The following is a 23,427-nucleotide window of genomic DNA, read 5'->3' as shown; positions in this document are numbered from 1 at the left end:
ATTAAAGTTAAGAAGCAAAAATAGGATTATCGCTTAATTTCGGCTGTGCTTCCTATTCTTCTTAGAAAAGAAAAATAAGTAGAGGAAGGAGGCAATTCTCCAGGCTGGGGAGATCTTTTAAATGTCAGGGTATCTTGCCTCAGCTCACAAGAAACAGGAGGATTTGAGCTGCTAGCTTGGATGAGGACACAGAGTTGGGATTTTGGTCCATAGATAACAGTTTACAGCTCTTCAGATCATTCCACCCAAGGGTTTCAAACTGCTCAAGTCACCAAGTGATGCTATTTTCATATAACACAAAAAGAAACACAATTAAATTATTTGGTGAGGAAGAGGATTCAAATGTAATCCCAGCTCTGTGTTTTAAATTAAAACTCGGGAAACACAATCTTCCTGGTCCTTGTCAGAACAGTCTTTAATGAGTCTTAGCCTTTTTTCCCCCAGAGGTGACAGACTAAAGATGTTAACTTTCTGCTCACACGGTCATGTCACCCAGAAATATCACTGCTATTTGTAAACATTTTCCATTTCTCTACATTTATTCCCCATCTCAGGTGTAACCCAAAATGCAGGTTCACTTGGCTCACTCAGACCCAGCAAATGTAACAGCTTCACAACTCCACTATGTTCCTGAAAAATCACTTCTGGCCAAACCAGCAATGGAAATAACATCTGGCAAACTCTGTGCAGTGCCACAAGGTTTCCTGCAGGTTTAAGGACAATGGTCAGGAGATGGCCCTGCACAAAGGGACAGTGCCCAGCAGGGTGGGGAGCCCACAAACCTTTCAGCCAGTTTGGGCACCTTAGAGCAAAACTTCAATCCCACACCCTGGGGATGTGAATGAATCAAAAGCTTTTCTAGGTCACCAATTTAAACATGCAGAAGGTTTAAAACTCGAAATATAGTTGATCTTGTGTAAAATATGTTTAAGAGAGTCCTCAAGAAACCAAGTGAGCTCCTTGTGATGGTACCCGCTGGAACCTGCAGCAGGTGGGTGACTGACCCTCAGGGAGTTCTCCCCTCATCCTGGATGGGTGCATCAGGAGTCAGGAGCAGAGCACAGTGAGGCACAGAAAACTCATGTAACCACACTAAAAGGAGATTTTTTGTTGCTTTTGTTGGTTCCAAAAGGAGCAACACCGAATACTTCGAGTACCAATCCAAGAATTACTTATTCGCTCCACACCTTCTGCTCTTAAAAGCTTCAATAGCTTCTGCTTCCACAACAGCTGTACTGATGCAACAAAATCCCTCCTGGAAAGCTGTATTTAGACCAAAAAAACTCAGATATGGATCAGAAGACAAAAATGAGCAGAGACTCTGCTGGGCTATTTTTGTGCACAGACACAAATAATAAATCTTGGGTTAAATAAGGAGAGTGAGGGGAAAAATAACAGCAGAGTCTGGAAGAGCTGTCCAGGCAACTCCAAAGACACCATTCTCCAGAGAGACACTACCAAATCCGATGGCAGCAAGTGTCTGTCACCACCAGCATCTGTAAGGGACATGACAACATGGATAAACATATCAAGCCAAGTTACACGTGCACACAAGACAGACATGAGCACAGAGATATGAACAGACAGCATGAACCACAAAAACAAGGTGCTTTGCAGTATCCTAAATTATTGATTGTTTAAATGCAGTAGAGAAAACAAATCTCTTGTGTCAGTTTAGTTTAAATTTTGAGGCAAACCAGAATCTCTGCTGGGAGAGTTGCTTCCAGGGCTGGGAACGTCTTCCCAAGTCCTCCAGTACTTTCTGTTTTAAGGATATAATTAGGGCAAAGAGAGGAGGAATTCAGAACTCAGAGGGAACGAGGGAGACCAACTCGGATGTGTCATAATCGCAGTTTTCACATAAGCACTACAACTTTTTTAAGTGTATGGGAAGGTTTCTGAGATGAGAGGCTAAATTTGGCGTGCTTTGAGTTTTGAAAAGAACTTCAGCCAAAAAAATCTCCCAAGGAACTTGAAGAACTGAGCTTCCAGAAGATACAGTGGAACTTACTTTATGTGTGCCCCTAATGAAACATTTCATTTTATGTTTTATGAAACAGCAAATATGTACCTTGTTAAGAAAACTAACAATGTCCACCCTCCCAAAAGGGACATCTCAATATGCACTAAATACTGCTAAATACAGTGTACAACCATACAACAGGTAAAAATTTGGACAGATTTAAGGCTTGAACATAAAATTGACATATAGAGAGACACACAATGACAATATTTTTAGTTTGAAAGTTTTAAAAGCTAGAAATAAGTGCTGTTTGCTTTCAGCCTAAATTCTGTATTACATTCTCCATATACAAAGCCATTATTATTGATAATTTGTAAGCTGAAATATCCATAACACTAATTATTATTGCATTACCAACCAAATAAAAACACTACCTAAAATTCTGGCATTCACATTTTCAATATAAAACTTCAGGGTTTAATATAATTAAAGGCTATTACTTTTACATTTTTCTTCCCATAAGTTCCCACCAATTAAACTTTATCTTCTAAAATAGTTCTTGTCACAGGGAATTGGTTTCCAAAATGTGCAGTCTCTGTTCCCTCCTTTGAAACATCACATCTCCTGAAAGTTGACTCCTCTGGTACAGAAGAGGGATATTGTCACCATCCTTTGGAAACTTTGATACATTCTTTCCCTTTCAGAGTAAAGCTCAAATTTACCAATTTATCTCAATTAAAGTGTTTCAGAGAATGATGCTTTACCCAGGAACAGAATGTAAACTTATCCTTGTTAAAAGGAGAATACAGACAGACAGCAGGAGAGCACTTTCCCTAGAGCCATACACCCACAGTCCTTGTGGATCCATCTGCTGAAGAAGAGTTTGTTGAGAGGCCTGAGAGCCAGGATAAGGTCCCTTATGGCTTGAAGAAATCAGATTTCTCCCCAAGAGCCTACTAATCCCTGTTTTCCTGAGACATGGAGCTGCCTCACCTGGGTCTTCTCCTAATTAAAGCATCAGACAGGACTGGGTTCTCTCACAGCTGCCCATGTCCAAACAGCTGTACCTCTGTTTTGATTCATTATCTCAGTGGTTGTGCTGTTCCTACCTGGGAAGGGGGAAGCCAGAGGAACAGACCTGCCCATCAATTCCAGTACATTAGACAGGCCAGCAGGCTTGGGAGCAGAGCACAAAGAGCCTCTTTTCAACAAGAAGGAACAAAACTAGAATTAGGGCCCTAAGAAAATAATTTAGTTGACTGGATATTGTACCATCCTAGGAGGCTTTTTTGTTTGTTCTGTTTAAATAACTGATATAAAATAAATAACTGTACCTTTTTTGCTAGCATCAATAAGCACAAAAACCTTCCCAGAGCAGATTCTACCCTGCTGAAAGCATTTAGAAAAACAGCAGGGTACTTTCTAAACACATGGTACCTGGGGTGAGAGAGAAGAATGGGCAGAGAACTGATGCAAGCAGACAGCTGCCATGCACTCAGAAACAGAATGAATCCCTCTTTGCATTTGTTCCCATACAGGCCTTGAAACAACCCCCCCAAATGAGAAATAGAGGCTATAAGGGAGGAAGGAAATCTTTCCAGAGCAGCAAGTATCAAAAGAAAGAGGAGTGGGTACAAAATGAGTGTAAAATAATTTGGGGGAAGAGACGGAGAAAGAAAAGAGAAAGGAGGAAATGGTAGAAAAGAAAGCAGAAGCATGCAGGAGAGGAGGGTAAGGCAGACAAGGCAGATTTCAGGGGTTGTTTTGTTCTTCAAAAGCTGTCAACACATTTACAATGTGCTTTCTTATCCCCCTCCTTATTTACTGGGCCGTGCACTGAAAGGAGCAGGGAAGCAATCACACAGGAGCTGCTGAAGATTCACTTGGACACAGAACAGAGGTGCCCTAAGAGAAAGGAAACTGCTTAGTGATCCGTGCACAACAAACCATGATGGGGATGTTACAGGCCCAGAGACTTGAGAGAGAGGGCTGGGAGGAAACCTGCAGAGAGCAGCCTCTTCCTGCAGAGATCACACTCACAGGCAGCACAGACACTGGAGCAGAGCAAGTCAGACTGCACAGGGATACAGCTGCACATAAAAATCTATGTTCATAGCAGAAGCTTAGCCCTGAATTCTTCAAAGGAAGAACCCAAAGGATTTGTACAGAGAGTAAAATTTTTCAAAGTATCTGTTGCAATTTGCAGCCTAAACCCAGTGCCTGAAGCTCAGATCAGTGACTTAAATATCCCATGATGAGGCTGTGCTGGAGCAGCCCATCCTGTGTCACGTTTCTGGCAGGTACCACAGCTTGCCTGATGCATACTCACTCATTAAACTGCAGAATGGGATCACACCTCAACCTACAGATTTCTAAACACTGTCAAGGTTAAAATGGTATTTAGAGCCTGTGTAGGTACCTGCAGATTTTCTTTTTTTTTGATCAACTGTTTTGGTTTCTACATTTGTGCAAGAGCAAGCCTGGAGATTAAAGTTTTTTTAAAAAAAAAAATCTTACCCTCTGTTATGCAGACTTTTTACTCCTACAAGACAGGAAGCTGAGAGGCAGAGAGGCATCCTCACAAGGTACACACCTTGCAGAACGTTATTTATGTACTTCAACACCTCCCTTGCCAACTATAATTACTTGGACAGGTCTAACAGCTACATGCAGTTCTCTCAGGAATCCTGTGCCCAAAACCACATCACCAAATGCTAAGAACATAAAAGGCTTTCTTGGTCAAAAGCAAGGTTTGGGGGCATCCAACCTTCATCAGACATAATTGTTTCTTCCATTTTAAAAAACAGGGGCATAATGAGGGAAACTCATTGATGCAACATAAATCATCTTTCCTGGAAGAAAATACTTGAAGACCTTGTTCTTTCAAGATATTCATCATCCAAAGCAAGCTTTTTTATCAACCTCTGCTGTTTTTCATCCAGACTAGATGCATCCTCTGAGTAAAGAGCTCCCTCATACACTCTCTCAGGAGCCATGGAGCTACAAATCAGCCCAGTGTGTATTATTAATGACAAGTTTTCAGAAGATCTAGGACAACAGCCAGGCAGGAGTTTCACTGTGCTGTGATTCTGTGGAGAAAATGAACCCTTTGCCAGGTCAGATCCCACAGTTTGCCTTGCTCCTGTCTCCACTGTGCACAGATTTGTGATAAGCCATTTTGTCACAGCAGCCAGGAGGTGATTACCCTGCCCTAGAGGCCTTAGAACTGAGTTTTGCCTGAAAGGCAAAGGTAACCACGTGAGGAGACACTGGGTAGAGGAACAAAAATTTCAAACACTGTGAAAAAAAAAAAAGGCAAAATGAATTTTATTTTGGTCGCTGTTAAATGTTATTAGGAGAGTCCAGGAGCACCCATATTGGCAGTTGTTAGAGCTGCAGTACAAGCCTCACAGATTCAATTTTCTGAGTGGTTACAGCTGTACCACCTTCTAAATCCTTGGGTCCTGATTTATTCATGGCATTAGGAATGCAAAATGCAAGCAGAGGGAAGTAGGCCAACAAAAGAATAGAAAGCAGGGATACAGAGGAACCAGTTTCTTCATTCCAGCTGAAAACAGGTTGAAATTATAACTCTTTCAGAGCAAGCTCTCTCTGAAAGGGCAGTAGTCTGTGATGCATAGATGCACAAATGAGTCTCCCACCACAAAACAAAAATGATGAACAGAAACACAGAGCAAACATGGCTTCAGAAGAAGAATTTGGATTAACTCTAGCCCAAGGCATTTGGATTTTCAGAGGCATAATGCTCACTGTGTCTGACAGGGAAGGGTTAATGGCTTTGGTTGTGTGAACTGGGGACCAGATGTTCAGCTGGTGCAACTCAACACAGATCCATTAGAAATTAGTGGAGCTGTGGCTGCTTACCCCAGACAGGGTTCTGGCCCAGTACTTTGAAATCCTATTTAATACCCACTCAGAGATTTATCCAAAGGGAGAGGCATCACTTTTTGAAATCACCTAAAAAGCTACTAGCAATGCTACAGGATGCAGCTAAACTGAAATGGCCACTGCCCTGGCCTGTTTATGATATTACAAAACCTCTAAATCAAAAGCCTGTAGAAGCCTTGTAACAAATAACACCCCAACACAATTGTTTCTGCTACAATTTCTTAGTGTCCACCCTAGATCATAATGGGCAGAAACAGGCATGAGAGGTAAATCACTCATTTGGCACTTACCAGGAAATGGATGGGTCTTGACTATCTCCATTTTAGTCCTCAGAGCAGTTTTGGTCAGCCAAGTCTTTGAGCACATGCTTTTAACAGAAAATGGTCTGCAAAATTTGCTGAGATGATTCAAATGCAAAGAGCAAGCAGGGAAAAAATATAAGAAAACAGAAAAGGTATAGTAGCACATTCCTCCCTAAAAGGGCCATTCTTGCACTCAAGTGTAATGCTACTCAGATACTTAGAGGGAAAAAAGAGAAGAAAAATGTCCAACTGTCAAAAAAGAGAAAAGTTACCACAGCATGAAGAGGCTAAAAGTCATCTCTAGTGCCCAATAATACCAGGCACATTTTCGCTGCATGGGATGGATTTTAAACAGGCATCTTGTCCAACAACAATAAAAAAAATAAACAACCACCTGACATTAAGATCAAGTTATCAGTCCTGTTGCTGTAGTTCTGCACCTCCAAGTGCCCAGCCTGTGTACCTGAATATCAAAACTGGGCGGAGTCTGCTTAAATACTTTCACAACACAGGGTATAATAAAGACCTGTGCTGCTGCAAGTCCTCTGTAACATGATTCTGTGTTTCCTCAACCAAACACCAACCCCAAGGCAAAACTGATCTCAGGGACCAGTAACTGTAAAACATGCAGTATATCTTAAAGGATTCTGCTATAAGCTCCTTTAAATACACTTACACAAATCACACAAACTCTTAAGAACCCAGGCATCTTTCACAAGTGAAATGAAGCCCCTGGCAGAACCTCCAGTCTGAGAGGAATGCACCTTCCACAAACTCCAAACAGCACCCAGCCAACAGGAAAGCCTTGACTTCCTGGCTATTGCTTCTTTGAGATGTTCTGCCCCTGCTCCTTTCCCCACTGAACGAGGCTGTCATGCACAAATTTGTCAGAGAGAATCACTCCAGCCTTGTTCCTGAACAGAATCCCAGTGTGGAAGTACAAGTCTGGTCAGCATCTCCAGACACCTGCATGGTGCGAGGACAAAAGCTAAGGGTTAAGGTGTCCTTAAAGGTTAAGGGACTGCAGTACACAGCCTTTGCAGCACAAGAGGAAATAACATTTCCAACATCTTTTTGAATGTAGCTTCACAGAAAAATTATAAAACTCATTATATGTCAGGGCCACATCTTGAAACATACCCACTTGGGAGGAATTTTTAATACGTGGAGTTTCTCCTGTTGGAAAAATATAATCAGGGTTTTGAAGAGCTGTTTCTCTTGACAAAACTTAGCAAGCAGCACTTATACTACTTGGGATAACAGATGAATGAGAAGGGCAGTACTTTAGACATATTAACTGAATGTACTTCAGCTGAGAACTGTGGTACTCAACCAGTCTGATTTTGAGGGGATGAAGAAAGTAAATATCTTGAGTGGCTCCAGAGTGACTCTCAGGACTGATTCCTTTACTGAATCAAAGTACAGATTCACAATGCAAAATCCAGTATAATCTAACCCAACTCTTGTTTTATAGTAGAAAAATAAAGTTCATTGAAATTTTAGAAACCTCAGTTTGGCTTCTCAGCTTCTTCTCAGACTTGAAATGACAGGAAAAGATACATTTTGTAGAAGAGTTTTTCCAAAATGACACAGAAATATTTTACAGAATATAAATTATACATATGTACGCAAATAATATACAACACCTACAGAGTTAAAACACAAAAAGGAAAGCTACATTTGCACTAATCAATATAGAAAACAGTGAGCTGGTGGCAACATTGTATAAGTGCTCAATTCAATAAATCATCAACTGAACACCAAGCTTTCCAGCTGCACTAAAACATCATTATAACCAAAGTTATAAACTGTTCTGTAAGCCTCAAAACGAAATTTCAGGAAGGTCAGCTTGGTTAGCCTGTTAAAAGTAATCCAGGGTACAACAGAGGATTGGGAAACTCACATTGCTCCAATCTAAGATGCACACAGCACCCCTGAAAGGCTGATTGTTTCTCATTACCTGCTGCTGAGGAAAGCAAAGCAGGTCAGGGGTCAACATCACTTATAAATGAAGCACCACTGCTCACTGCAGTTCTGAGACAAAAAATACTTGTTTCTCAATCAAGAAAGATACTCCAACAGAGAAACATTAGGGTGAAAAAGGTGAATGTTGCATAACAGAGCTCATCAGCTTCAGACCAGAGAAGCTTAGCAGGGACAAGAGGGGGTTCAAAGTTAGGGAATCAAGCCAGCCTCAACATCTGTGTCTTCACCTTCCTAAGAGATGTCAGTACAAAAGTGCAGATAAGAGTAATTGTTCTGTTTCTCTCCTCTGAGGAAGGAAGAATTAGTGACACAGTGTTTCAGAGTCTGCTAGTCTGCTCCAGATGACAGAAGAATTCCAGTGAGTCCCAGGGTCATGGTTCCGCATTCTCTGCTTTTCTGCGAGAGGCCTGGGAAACGCGACTGATGCTGCTCTCAATAAAGACCTTCAGCCCCTTCAAACCTTGGGAGTAGAGATATTCCAGATACCAGTCCCACTTCTTCCCCTGGAAACCAGAAAGAAGAGTCAGATGTGCACAAAAAAGCTTTACCTTTCTTAAGCCAATTTGAAAAAATCTGCAAACTGTCTTCCTGCGGGACAACATCCACATGTAGTGTGACATCTGTAAATACCCACAGGTGTACAGGGTCCCAAACGCCCACAATTACACAATATACATTCTTAAACTGAATCATAATCTTTCTTTTATACTGAAGGTTTTTAGAAATCCCAGTTCTAGAAAGAGAAGAGTCTATTGGATCAACAGGGAATATGTCAGGAACTAAATATGAACATGGATACAAAAGCCTTCCTTCCATCACTAGTGGTGATTCCTCCAGATCAGGTTTGATGTACACTGTGACACAGGAAAGGAAACCAACTGCCACTGTATTTGCTCAGTAAAGGATTCCAGTTCCATGCTGTAACAAAGCTGCATATGTCTCAAATATAATATGAAGCAGAATTTGTATTATCAATGAACTTGAAGTGCAGGAAGAATGTAACTTTTTCTGCAGCCTGCAAAGAACAATAAACAGCCCTGTCCTGACACTGCGCTGACTCATGGAGGAAATACATAAAATCTCAAATCACTAGCCACAGATACATAATTTCTCAGCTGTTGATGTCCTCTTCTTGGGCCCTGTTAAGAAACTGAATCAAAGCCTACAGCTGGAATTTTTCCCTTTCCAAAATTTTTCTAGAGCATTTGTGAGTTTGGTGAATATTACAACCTCATCCTCTTCAACACAGCTGCTGAAAATTGCCTGATTTACTAAAACAAGAAATCTTACCTTAATTAATTTGAAGTTGAAGGTGGGCTCATCAGGACAAATCTTAGGGAAAGGGAAACAAAACAGTATCAAGTCAGATAAAAAATATGTCCAGGGTTGCTGTTTCTCTGCTAAGTCCTCTCCTAAATCAGGAATTGCAGGCATACAAAGAAATTCAGAGATTTGTAATCTTGCTCCAGAGGGGGCTTCCAGCATCATACCCTGGTGCACAAGTGGCAAGGTAACATCTGGACCCTCTTGCCCTGTGCTACAGCATTACAGGGCAGCAACAGGGAATATTCACAGGTATCTTTACCCTTGTCTCTCCACAGCGTACAAGTTTCCCTTTCTAAACATTAGGAATTCACAACAATGAGAAAGAGCAAGAGGAGAACTGACACTGAGATAAGTGTTTGTGTTCCCCAGTGCTGCAGAGCAGTGCCCTCTGGTGCTCAGCACTGCTGAGGAAAACGTGTCCCTGCAGCTCAACATTATTTCCTCCTGCCTTAAAACACATTTGTCATAGCTGCTAAGCAAAACTTCTCCTAGTTCTACAGTAGGAAGAGAATGCAAGAATTCCATGATTCTAGGAAGCCTCAGAACAAAAATTATGTACACAAAAGATATGATATATATACAACTTCTTTCCTTGGTCTAACAAAACCAAAATAGCTTCCTTGAGCAAAAACAAAATCTGAGTTTAATGAGCAGTAAGACACAAACTAGCTTGGTGCAGGATACTGAGCACATAACAAAGGCAAATCCTAACCAGGATTCTTTGCTTCAACTTCCCAGGTGCCCCTTGCTGCATTCCAGGAGTCACACCTACGCTTGCCTCCAGCCTGCCAGCATTTCTCACAACAAACTGGCATCTTTGTGCAGCCCTTGGACAGCCTACAAAACCTGGTTTCTTGGAGCAGCACACACATCTTGGGACAATAACAGCCCTGGCAAACTGCTCCCTCCATTCTTCAGCAGCTGCACTGAGCACATAATGGCACCCACAGTTCAGGAGAACTCCTGGCAGAACTCACACCAGACAAGACATGTCCATGTTATCTTCCCTCTGTTATCTGATATCAGGTCTGTTATCTTCCCTTGAAGCAGCTACTTGTATTTCTATTTTAGTAAGCCAAAAAAAACAACCACAAGAGCCAGAAAGCACTGCTAACAAATTCTAGTATGAATAGCTGTATATATTTTAACATGCTATTTCTTGACTTTTCTAGAGTTTAAATATTTACATCACACTGACTTATTTTGTGGAGCAGAATGCACCTTTGGCAAGCTTTTACTGAAATGTCATTTATTTCATTAATTACCTATTTTAGTTCTATCTCAAAATTGTCCTAAGTACAAATTCACATCCAAAACTGCTACATTCATGCATTCAACTGCTTTCATACCACTCAAAGAAAGACTCTTCAAATTGTGCCATTAATCTGACAAACACAGAATACCACAGCAGCTTTTGAAAGCTCAGTTGCCTCTACCAGTCAGCCAGGACACAAAGACACCTCTCTCTACTGAAACAATCAAGACAGAACATCTGGTGTCATGAAAGATTCAAATCTCAGCCCACACCATTACCTGCTGCAGGAATTTAATAGAGTAACCCATCATGGCTGGATGATAGACAATGTTAAAGCTGGTTTTTACTTCCTTCACTGCAGTTTTACTCAGCAGTTCATCATCCATACAAAGACCTTGAGGATGAATATCCTTTTGGAATGCACTGGATGTCCACAGACAGCCCACCATAGCTGTTAGGTACTGGTTGTACTCTTGGTATGTCTGGTCACTGAACTTGAACTGCATCATTTGCTGAGGGGGAAAAAGAAAAATCAACAAATCACACCCTCAAAGTTGTGCGCTCCCTCCAGTCCTTAAAAGATGGTCATCCCCTCCACTCAACCCAATTCCTTGCTAAAGTCTGTTCTAGCACATAACAGATGTGTCCACAATACCTTTTTAGTCACCTCATTTTCTTTTGCAGCCACCAAGTTGGTTCGATACCTGAAAATAAAAAACAAGAAGAAAAAGTTAGGGGCCTATAAACTTTTACTACATGCCTGTGCTGAAAAAAGTTGGAGGAATGTATCAAGAAAACTTATTTCCACCATGAGAAAGATCATCAAACTTTATTGGTGGAAGAGAGAGACATGAAAAAGAATTCAAAGGGACTTTATTGCTTGGCAGAGTAGGGACATATCTAATAATATTAGTCTCTTAAATGATTCACACATGACCAGTTTGCCTGGGACAGTCACCTTCATTAATGCAACACACAAGAATGGACATCCAGCCCTAAAATCAGCAGAGAAATGCAGTGTGTTTTTAAGAAGGGAGACTTTCATTCACTAAGCAAAGAAACAGAAGCCACTGGAAGTAATGCAACTTGACAGTTGTTCTATATAATAAGCACAAGCTCCTCTTATTTCCTAGAGACCTTCCTGTCATGTTAATTACCCTGCAGATTCCTTAGAGAAAAAGCCACATGGAGAGCCCTGCACCAGCTGTCAGCTATTGGCCACTCTTCTCCTCAGATGCAGCTACTGGAACTAACAAGGCCAAGAAGTGCAGCCTTGGTGCTGAATCCTGCAGAGCAATAAACAGGGTTGTCTTTGGCCTTGCCAGCAGCATGAGGCAGTCCCAAATTCCTGGAGTTTGGAGGTGGAAGAAGTGCTTGTTAGTCAGCACATGACAAAATTTGTAAGGAAAAGCTCAAGTGTAGTGGCCAAAGTACAGGAGTGAAAAGTTGTACAGTTACTACTGTTAATTCCAGCTGGTTGACCTTAGTTCTCTCAAAACAACAGGGGAACTTCTTCATATATCAAAGATATGGAAATGATACCAGGAGAGAGGTCAGAATCCTGCTATTTTGTATAACAGACTGAAAAGAAAGGAGTAGGAACTACAACTATAAAATCCTTTATCTTGAAAGTTAGCCACAAGTGGAATTTTCACCTTTGCCTTGCACAGCAAGAAGTAGATGCCAGGTATTTACAACAAAGTCATTTCACTTCCAAAATACTGAAAAGAGAAGACAAGGAGTCTGTGCAGCCTACACCTGTTGTAGTACCTGTACATAATGTAGCAGAGCTGATTCAAGTTGACAGAATCCATGCTGAGCAGTGCTGGGTAGAAAACCCCAGCAGGAGGCATTATGAGCAAAGGCAGGCTGTACTTCAGGTACATGTCACACACCTGCAGGAATGAAGCACGTGCAGGCTGATTATTACTGCCAAAGTAATGATCATTACAAACTCCCAAGGAGGTAAGAGCAACAGAGAGCACGACACTGAATTCCAGCCAGATCCATCAACTTCATCCAGAAGGGAAGGCCAGGGTGTCTTATACAAGTGTTGCCACCCATTAGTTTTGTGCATTTTTAATGGACAATTCAGTTACAAATAGATCCCAGAAGTATCATTGTTTTTTCCACTATTCCCAACCTAAACTGTAGGAGCTGTTACTGTTGTTACAGCATGGCTGGAGTTCACAGCTGTTCAGAGGACATGAGGAAGCTGGCGAATACTTAAGGCTGTTTGATGCTGTTTAGTTTGCCTACAGCACAAACTAGGTAAAAAACCCACATTTTTAAGGAAACTTTTAAAGAAAAAAAACCCCAAGATCTGTTGTTTGAAATTGAATTGATCATTGTTCTTTAAGTCAGCATTAAAAAAGCATTTTATGGCCTATTGTTGCTTCTCCTTTCTTAGTTCACCTTTGAATTAAGAGCAACCACTTTCTAGTAGCGTATTTAGTTCTGCCTATAGATTCAACAAGAGCAGCTTTCACCTGTAGATCTACCAAGTATTTACAATATTCTGGCATTTAATCACAAAGTTCTGTAAACTAGACTGAGGAATATTCAAACAAAATGCAGCCTTATAAGAATTTCAAAAGAAAGACTAACTGACTGGGATACACACCGTCCCATAGAAATCCAGAATGAAGTACAGCAAGAAGCTGGAATTGCGTTCCAAACGCAGTCCAACAGTAGAGATCCATCCCACAAAGTGAACCAGCTCAGCCACCGCATTCACTAGTCCAGAGAGGGTGGTGTTCCTGCAGCAAAGGCATGGCACAACATTACAGATACCTCTTGGCAAACAGCAACATGGAAAATGGTAAAACAATATTGAAGTTTATGCTTTTGTCTCATATCTTGGGTTGCAATACAGGATGTAACCAAAAGTATGTGTTCTATCATCATCTGCTGAAACCAGGTGGGGCAGTGTTCTTTACCTTTTCCACAACCCATCTCTCCTCCAGGAGATATCTCCTGTTAATGGGCCATGGAGTCCCACTGCATGACTGCAATGATCTCCATTGGGAGATGCTTCAGCCAGGGGGAGGAGCCAAGCATTTCCACCTAGAAAAAATCTGAGATTTGGAATATCAAAGCACCCATTTTTACACTAGATTCCAGAGGAAAACTGAACCACTTCAAGAGAACCACATCCGTCACTCCAGGAGGATGCAGCCACCATTTAATCAGACTGCTACCAACACCCTGACCAACAGGGTGTCAGGTGGTATTCTGACTGCCAGTGTTTTGGGTTTGGTTTATTTTTGTAATACTCTATTTCTATTTTAATTTTTCCTAGTAAAGAACTGCTATTCCTATTCCCATATCTTTGTCTGAGAGCCCCTTAATATCAAAATTTTAATAATTTGGAGGTAGGGGGTTTACATTTTCCATTTCAAGAGAGGCTTCTGCCTTTCTTAGCAGACACCTGTCTTTCAAACAAAGACACCCCAAATACTCAACAGACACTTGTTCTTCAATACAGCCAGTAACACACTGTTATCAGCACCATTAAAAACACCCAGCTATCAGTGTTATGAGGATTTTGAATTCTGGATGCTTCCATTTCCAGTGTCAGCAGAAATATTTCTAAACAAAAGACAAAGAACAGGTCTGACAAGGTAGCTTACAATATAGCAGAATCATAACAGCATTATTAACCTTCTGGTTGATCTTTATGCTGGGTGTTAGGGCTAGAATATAGATCTAAATATACTGGTAAGCAATGCACAGAGCATGGCTTGCATTCTTTAAAGGCAAACTTACAAAGAAGACAACTCCAAATCCACTTGAATCACATTGCAATTTAACCAGTTCTGCAACAGCTCTTTCAGGCTCTCAAGAACACTGCACTGCAACAGGCAAAAAGAAATCAGGTTGATGACAATTGATGCAAGCAAATAATTCCCAACAAAGAATGCCTTGAGGACTGGCATATCCAAGGAAAGGTAGCAGGAGTTTCTCAGGAGCAGTGACATAGTTGCCCTAGAACTGAATGTGGGTGTGGTATATAACTTCTCCTGGAGAATGTGAATTTCAAGTAGTGAAAAAGCTGCAATAAAACAGTTTTAACAAGTAGCTAAAACAGCAGTAAAACAAATGAACTGTTGTTTTGTGTGCTATCACTTCTTTTTATCTTTACTGCCCCAGCTTAATTCCAGTCAAAAAAGGAAGATATCTTAAAGGCACCAATTTCCCAAAGAAATTAAAGTGCAATTACATATTTTATCCTGTTTGGGCACAGACTTCTCAGGAAAATGTTTCCTATACAATCCCTCAGACTGCTACACCTAACACAAGTACAGATCGCAGTATCAACTAGAAGTAAACAGCTATTGTATTCACTTAAATTACCTTAAAGTAAATAGATGATGTGAAAAAGAGCTGTGCCAGGGGATCATAGATATATGACTTAAGGTCTGGAAAAAAAAAAATGAGAAAGCAGTATGATATCAGTGCACAAATTCTATGGTCTGAGATATCCCCACTGTCCAAGCTCACCCAAAGGAGCTGCAGCACATACCAGAGGAACTGCTGAGGGGGATCCAAGTAATGAGTTTGAGGACTTCTGAGCGGCAGTTGACACCATCCCAGAGAGGAAGGGTCTTATACAGGAACTCTTCACAGGCAGAAAATCCCTCCTGCAAAGCAGAAGAGAAGCATTCAAAAATTCATCTGACTGCAGCTTGCCATGCTCACATCACTCTGGAGAAAGCCAAGAGGCTTACACCTCCTTCCTGCCATACTTGCCAGGACAGTCAAATCATCATTCTTAGATTACTTTCCTGCAGAAAACAAGGTCATTTCCAGAATATTGATTTGCCATAGGTAAAGGTATTTTAATCACTTGAGTCACTGTCTCAGAAATATTACAGGAAAAAGGTAAGTGCCAAAAGTTCTTTAAGAGAAGACTTTGCAAAACCCTTGACTTCCACAAAGCACACACTTGCCTGCAAGAAACATTCTGACTTGTAGATTGTTTCCAGGAAGCTCCTGAATTCTTCTTCACATGGGTTATCAACCACACACCAGGTGCATTCTGAACAGAAGAGAATACTGTATTTGAATATGAGCACAGCAAGAACAAATACAATGAGAAACCACATTCCGATCTCCTCCAGTAGCTGTTTTAACACCCTATGGTTATCCCTGTAAATCTGAATAGCAAAGTACCATTACCGAAAAGTGAAAAACCTCAGACATCCTTTACCTCCCTACCTCACAAAATAATACTAAAGGTCTTTCCTACCTTCCTGGAGCATCTGGCCCATCCAATAGTAGAGCCTCAGGTAAATAGATTCATCTTTCACACAATTCATGTAGTGAAGCAATAAGGGGTTTGTTAGCACTGAACCCATCTGGGAAGGAAACTGCAAGAAAAAAAAAGGAAAGAATTATTCAGTATTTACATCGATAAATTGCCAGAGAATCTCAGGTCCAATCTTTTTACCAACAAGACCATTCCCAGGATTCATCCACCATCCTCAGCTAGGACTAGATGCTCTGTTAGAACTAGATAGCCCACACACTACTCACATACAAACAGGGCATAGAGGAACATCCTTTGATCTCCTAAAACATTCACCAAGACCTTCCCCAAACTCACCTCTAGACGATGGATATTTTGTAGGAGCTGAGGGAAGGTCTGCAGCTGCTCCACTGGAAAAAACTCATTTGTACTGCACAAATAAACACCGTTCTTTTGCCTGTCCTCTCGTAAATTATTTGTGCTTGAACTGCTTGCAGGTATAATCAGCTGTGTATTCCATTTCTGTAGAAAGAAAACACAGATGACTCAGCTTCCAAAGCAATTGGCTGCACTCACGAACAGTATTCCCAAAAAGATCCAGTTTTACAAAAAGGTATCCAGGCTTTCATTATAATTGATTGTTGCATTTCTCTATAGTTATTACCCTGTTTCCAGTGCCAAAATAAAGCCAGAATCACATTATTTGCCAATATTCTTAATGAAAACCACTACTTGGCATCTTTTAGAGTGTGCCTTAGGCCCATAACATACCCTTTTTCGTGACTGAGGTCGAGATGTGCCTAAAAACACTGCCTGGGACAGGGGAGAGGTTCCTTGGTTTCTTTGCCTTACTGCAGCGATTGCTGCTTTCCATGGGCCCTCTGAATTCCTGAAGTAAGTCTGGAAACAGAAATCAGACATCCAGTCAAGAAGCCAAGCTAAGACAAAGCAACAGAAAGATCAGTTTCTATTCTTATAAACATCACCACAGTCATGTAGAGACACTGAACTTTACTTGACAGATGGTCATAGCACAGAACTCTCATCATTCCTCAGTTTCATCACCTTTGGTCTACAATTCAACAGTTGGGCTTTTATTTCCTTTGGAAACAACATGCCCCTTTTCAGAAGGGATCTCCAACACTATCTTATAATCTTAATTCAAACCAATCATCAATTCATGGATTAAATCTTAAGCATGCATTAAAATTAAGCATGACCAAGGTATGCTCATCCAATTAATAGAAAAATTTCCTGAACTCAGCATCAGTGACATCCACATAACAGAACAATGCCATGAGTAATCAAATACTCAAATTAATGTAGGTAATTAGTACAGAAATTTGGAAAAACTAACACCTTTTCTGCTCAAAAATTTTCTTTGACATTTCAATGCCAATCAGTCTTTAAATTCTAATCAGGTGCCAAACCATCACAAAAGCATTCAGATTGGCTCAGACCTAGTTAATCAAGCTTTTAGTACACAACACAGTGTGTTCATAAAGACAGTTGTAGAAATATTTGGGATCTAGTTACTAATAAGTTCATGCACTTCTGTGCATGTTAAAAAATGTAAATTCTCCAACAGATGATTGTGCAGCACAACACAGTATAAATACAGAGAATATAAATACACAAGCAGATTGAAATAAAACAAATTTTATTTTATAGAAACTTGCCTGCATTTAAATTAAATGTCTGCTCTAAAAAAACCAACAAAAATCTCAAATTTTTAAGTCTATCCCACTGAAAGAAAATTTTGTTGTACAATTTAGGTCTCACCAGCTACTGTTTTCTCTTATGTATCTGGTCCTGCTACCTGTTTCTACTTTGGTCAAAGGGCTGAGCACACACACAGGCCTCTCTAAAACGGGAAGTTTTGGCTGTTCCTTGCAGCTCTGACAATTGGTTTCCTACATTTTATACCTGCTTTTTTTCTCCCTCCTATGACACAGACCTTCCAAGTGCAGAGCTACTTACTGACTTCCACTGTCATTTATACTTGAGAATGGCAGCAATTAGAACAATGCCTTGACAATCAGACAGTTTGTTTCCTGCACAACTTAATATTGTGTGAAACAAGTCAAACCCAGCAGGAACACCAAAAGAAGGATTAAAGTAATCCTCATAAAATAAAGGTAGATGTCATGCTGCAGAGGAAACAAAACACAAGGCAAGGAATCCTCACCTAAACCCGATTTTACTCAGTGAAAAGAGGAAACAGAATTAATCTTAATTAAGCAGTAAATCTGCTATAGCTTCAATAGAAAGCTCCATACAAATACTGAAGTAAATTCTGGTTTCAAATTGACTAAATTGAATTTCTTACCTTCATTTTCCCAGGAAGGGTTATGGTCACCAGTTCTGGGCAGTAAAGTTTGTAAAGTGATAGCAGAGCTTGCAGATGAGACTGCATTCCCTGTCAAATAACAGAACAAGAGGGAAATCATGTGGGGTGTATTTTTAATATAGAAACTGAATGCTGTATTTTAGAAGCAAAAAAGCCATTGATCAGTAAAAGCTAAATTTCTAGAGCTACGTATCACCAAGTAACCACAAACAATTGAAAATGACAGAAACAACAGATTCTGGGTCAAGGAAATAACTATAGAAAGAGGACTAAAGATCTTTCTGTAGTCATAACTGATAAAAAGGAATTTAACAATCCAAGTGACAAAAAACAGTCTTCTGCTATCTAAAAAAACATGCTATTACAGCAATGGTTTTTTCTTTTAAAAAAGGGAGCAAGGTCCTCTACAATCTTACATTTTTCAGTCATTTTTGGTACCACTTGAAGAAGAAAGATGAATAGAAAATTACAGACTGTAATAGATAAATGAAGCTGCCCCTTGCTTCAGAGATTTCACCACACCTGGCCACAAAACATTGAGCTTTGCATGTATCACTGCATGTGCAAGAGAGATGGAATGCAAGAGAGAAACTTGGATGCTACAAAGAGCATTTTATTAACCATAGTTCAAACTCTACGAGATCTGAAATAAACTCACCATTCTTGCTTGGAGGTCAAGCAGTATCCTAATCCGAAAAGGCCTGACTGGAAATACAATTAAGAATATAAAGGATTTTAAAAATACAGTATCAGGTATTTAAGCAAAAGTTATATAAGTAACATTTTATTACAGAATTATGACAAAGCAAGCAGAACCAATAATTCTTATTTCTAGGGTAACAGAGAAGCTTCCAATTCAGCAAATGCTACACAAAGTTTTGCCTGAACTATCACTCATTCTTCCTTGCATTAAAAGCACAATATTGGCTAATCACTGTATCAGCTGCATTGGAAGAAAAGGCAGTACAAGCAAACAATCAGAAATAAAATGGTATTTCAGCTGACACAGATAAGACTCACCATTTTCTTTAGTGGTCAGCAGGTAGAGCACATGGCAGATGTAGGGGCACTGCAAAGCAAATGTAGCTATGAGCTCTCCTGTTGCTGCAGACACACAGCCAGGACATACAAAGCAGCACAAAAGAGGTCATATCATTTATCAACTTCATTTAAAACTCCATCTTATTTGAGCAGTCCTGACAGTAACCAAGCTATTTAATTAACTGGGATCATTTCTTTTGGAACATGGTCTAGGAATTACAAGAGTTAGCAATGAAAGTACAATTACATTTTCAAAAGGAAAGGCACCTTTGAACCAATATACTTTTTTACAGCTTTTAACTGCAGTTGAGGCTGTAAAGAGTCTTAGATTACTTTCAAACCAACTCTGGCACACTTTCCAACTGACCCATCACGTCTGAAAAAGCTATTTTAAACATTAAAAACTTAAATCCAGTTTTATGGAAAGATTATAACTATAGTTAATCTAAAACCATTAAAAATGTTACAAGAAATATAACTCAAGATTTTGGGAACTTGTTTTAACCATACAATACCCTAAACTGAAAGAATATTAACAATTTCATTCCTAACATGACAGCCAAGAACATCTTAATATGTACTGAATCCAAACACTTCAAAATTTCTGTATTTTACAGCTACCATATGGCAGAAATTGCCTGAATGCTAGTTCTCTTTTAAGCTATATTTCAAATTAATTAAGTAGAACAGCAATTAGTTTCTCACCTTAAATAAACACTGCTCTAAATTTTTTTTTTTCTTTTTGCCCAAGGTATACAAGTCAGCTTCTGCCCAGGAGCAGGATACTTTATGTGCTGATGTCAGACAATCCCAGACACCACCTTTACTCTTGGGAATTCAGACACAATGAATCCTCACATTCTCTGTGGTACACCATAGCAATTCTTGGAAACATATTTAGGAAGACAGACCACAACAATCTTACAGTATTTGCCTGTTTATGGATCTAAATTACCCAGCAATCTTATAATGCAAAAACAACATAAAAAAGGAAATCCAGCCATCAGAAAATGGTCTCCAACCAACACCTACTCCAGACTAATTCTAGCATTAATATGCATACTACTAATGAACATTTATGTTTATTTTGTCAGTTCCATATGTTTTTCAGCTCTCCTTACCATCTTCTCATCTTGCAGGAAGAAGAAGAAGAAACCATAGAGGGCACGAAGTTGTTCCTTGCGATCAATGAAGTCAAACACTGTGATCAGCCACTTGAAAAAAAGCAGCTGCAGACAGGAAAAAAACCCCATATTATATTAAGTGATGGGCAAAAGCAAGGTAGAGGAATCAGAAGGCAGCTCCAGAGACACGATCACCAAGGATACACACCATTCCCAAGGATAACCAGAGAGCTACAAACACCTCAGGGGTAATTCAGATGAAGAAAGTCTGCCAAGGGGTTCACCAGGTAAAGAACTGGCCCCCATCACCGCTGTTGGCAATGGGGTTTTGGTTTCCACCATGGGACTCCTATTGTCTATCAGTGGTGATTGAGAGAGAGGGAAAGCAATAAATGGGACACATGTGGGCTCAGCCTGGAGAGAAAGAGGCTCAGGGGGACCTTCTCACTCTTTACAACTCCCTGAAAGGAAGCTGAAGTGAGGTAGAGGGGCTGGTCTCTTCTCTCAAGTACAAAAGAGATAGGTCAAGAAGAAACAAGCAAAAAGCCCTGCCAGGGAGGCTGAGACTGGATAACAGGAGAAATTTCATTACTGGAAGGGTTGTCAAGCACTGGAACAGACTGCCCAGGAAAGTGGCCGAATCATCATCCCTGCAGGGATTTAAAAGTGTGCAGCTGTGGCTCTTGGGGACATGGCTGGCTTGGCAGCAGTAGGGTAATGGTTGGATTCTGTGGTCTTAATCTTTTCCAATCTAAATTATTCTATCACATAAACCTTTGAGCAGACCACGTGAACATAAAAAATACTCTTTTCCTAATGTTAATTAGGAAAATGTTACCACAACCAAGGTGCACATAACCTAAGGGATACCTCACTGAAATGAAAGGATGCCTCACACAGCAGAAGTATTTTACAGAAATGCTGGTGGAGACACCATTCTTGAGGAGTTCAAAGATACAAGACAAGCAGGAACCAAATTTCCACTGACACTTTTCATGTGTTTCTTGGCTGCCATTGCCATTCCAGCAATGGGGCATCTCTGCCAGTCCTGGTAAACGACAGTATCTTGTGTAAGACCTTGTACATTAAAACCTTAGGATTTTTGGTTCCTCAAAATAACAGCTCCTGTGCAGAAGCAATAACTACTGCAAACATTTACTAAGTTACCTGGATGTTGCCTGAGCATTTGCCAACACAGAGCCAAGACACAGCTTTAACCACAGAATTTTCTGGTATCACTGAGGCAGGAATCAGGCTCTTCAATAAACGAGTATTCACTGTATCAGCTGAAAAAAAACCCAATTTCAAATAAGATGGTGCTCATGTACCAGGCTCTTCAACGTTGTTTTGCAGCTTAGGTCAAAATTCCCTCTGGACAAAATTGTTTAGAGCTTACTTGCTCAAAGTAACAGCGTATAAGAATTTAGTAAGGACTCACCTATATCGCAAAATGATGACAAATAATTCATTTCAGCTTAACAAAAGAAAATGGAAACAACACCAAAGCATGTCAGAAAAATTAACTTTATGCTACAGTACCATAAACATTATCTCAGCAGGTTTGATTAAAGGGGAAGATTCACAGAAGGTACACCAGCAATATAGAAATGCTGTACCAAATTTGCCATTGAGTGCCACGTTCAGCAGTATCTCAAACCCTTCAGGGGGCAGCCCTTGTGTCAGGGCAGTGCTTTCCACAGCATCCAAGTGTTTCTGCAGAACACTGTTCTTCTTCAGTGCAACACGGTTTTGAACTAGGAAAAACAAATAGGACAAGCACAGGATGAAACAACTTCTGAACAGAAATTAACTTGAAGCTCCTCTGAATTGTCCCTGCACATACTCCTTTTTCTTGACATAGCAACAAAGCAGAAAATCTTTTAAGACATTAAAGAAACATTACATAGCACAGGGATTAAAGAGGGAAAACAGAAACAAGATTATTCTAAAACTATTATTATTTACTAAGAAATACGTAGAGACTTCTTACATGAGCATGTAGTCACAGGACAAGGGGAATGGTTTCAAACTGAAGTGGTTTAGATGGGATATTGGGATAAAATTGCTCACTGTGAGGATGGTGAGGCCCTGGCACAGGTTGCCCAGAGAAGCTCTGGCTGTCCCATCCCTGAAAGTATTCAAGATTAGGCTGGATGGAGCCCTGAGCAACATGATCAACTGGGGGGTGTCCCCACCCATGGCAGGGGGTTTGGTCCTCCCAGTCCAAGCCATTCTATGTTATTCCTTTTTTTAACATAGTAATAACACAAAACTTCTAAGGTATTAAAGAAATAATGTATAGCCCAGGCCTTAAAGAGGAAAAGCAGATATAAATTAGATTTTTTTTTAAATTAAGAATGTAGTTATGATCTTCTCAATCCTAGATAGCCACCTAAAAATGCTCTTACCTTTCTCCAAGTAGCTCAAAGCTTGGTCTAGAGACCCTTCCTGACTATCATTATTAGCAGATTCATGATTCTGCAAACTTTTTTCAGAGTCAATTCTCCCTCCTTTTCTCCACGCAGAGAGATCAGTTTGGCCTTTATGGCGAACGCGCTGAGGCTGCTTTGGGGTCCTGGAACTCTGCCTTTGTGGCATCTTTTCAGACTCCCACCTGAGACTGGAGAATTTTAATCATTTGTCATGTGAGAGCCAATCCTTCATTAGGCAAGAAAAGAGATCAGCTGAGGAATGCCAGAGAGCTGGTTCCTGGTTCCCTGCTAGAAAAAGAAACATTTATTTTCCTGACAAGCAGATTTTAGAGGCATCCTGCATAACACAAGAGTAAATTCAGAAGAAATAGTTTAGAGCTGACTGCTCCCCAAAAGATCAGGTAAGCTCGTCAAAGATGCACAGACAACAATGTATCAAACCTCTCATCTTACACTAAAAAAGAAAAAAAAAATTCCCAAGTAAAAAT

At 40.3% G+C, this 23,427-nt stretch overlaps 1 protein-coding gene across 1 annotated transcript; it reads right to left on the bottom strand.

Moving 5' to 3' along the window:
- Positions 1–7,559: 7,559 nt before the first annotated feature.
- Positions 7,560–23,223, bottom strand: CENPI (centromere protein I). Its single transcript, XM_033072704.1, has 20 exons — positions 22,916–23,223; positions 22,124–22,261; positions 21,675–21,793; positions 20,505–20,612; positions 19,363–19,411; positions 19,001–19,047; positions 18,322–18,411; positions 16,764–16,892; positions 16,350–16,514; positions 15,993–16,113; positions 15,694–15,782; positions 15,267–15,384; positions 15,098–15,162; positions 14,510–14,595; positions 13,365–13,500; positions 12,512–12,636; positions 11,397–11,445; positions 11,020–11,253; positions 9,451–9,492; positions 7,560–8,663 (listed from the first exon to the last, which is right to left on the bottom strand). The coding sequence occupies exons 1-20, from the start codon at positions 23,103–23,105 to the stop codon at positions 8,532–8,534; spliced, it is 2,232 nt and encodes a 743-aa protein (XP_032928595.1). The 5' UTR covers positions 23,106–23,223; the 3' UTR covers positions 7,560–8,531.
- Positions 23,224–23,427: the final 204 nt, after the last annotated feature.

This window comes from Catharus ustulatus, chromosome 14, assembly GCF_009819885.2.
Source record: "Catharus ustulatus isolate bCatUst1 chromosome 14, bCatUst1.pri.v2, whole genome shotgun sequence".
NCBI classification, from domain to species: Eukaryota; Metazoa; Chordata; class Aves; order Passeriformes; family Turdidae; genus Catharus; species Catharus ustulatus.
Note: the sequence above shows the minus strand (reverse complement) of the source record. Positions and strands in the feature narration are given on the sequence as shown.

What these genes read in the sequence shown, in the direction of transcription:
- CENPI (XM_033072704.1), bottom strand. Translation starts at nt 23,105, where the DNA reads ATGCCACAAAGGCAGAGTTCCAGGACCCCAAAGCAGCCTCAGCGCGTT. An exon ending in TTTGAGCTACTTGGAGAAAG is followed by an intron (nt 22,262 to 22,915) that starts GTAAGAGCATTT and finishes TGTTTTTCCTAG; the next exon opens with TTCAAAACCGTGTTGCACTG. An exon ending in CTCTGCTACATTATGTACAG is followed by an intron (nt 11,446 to 12,511) that starts GTACTACAACAG and finishes TTTTATTTTCAG; the next exon opens with GTATCGAACCAACTTGGTGG.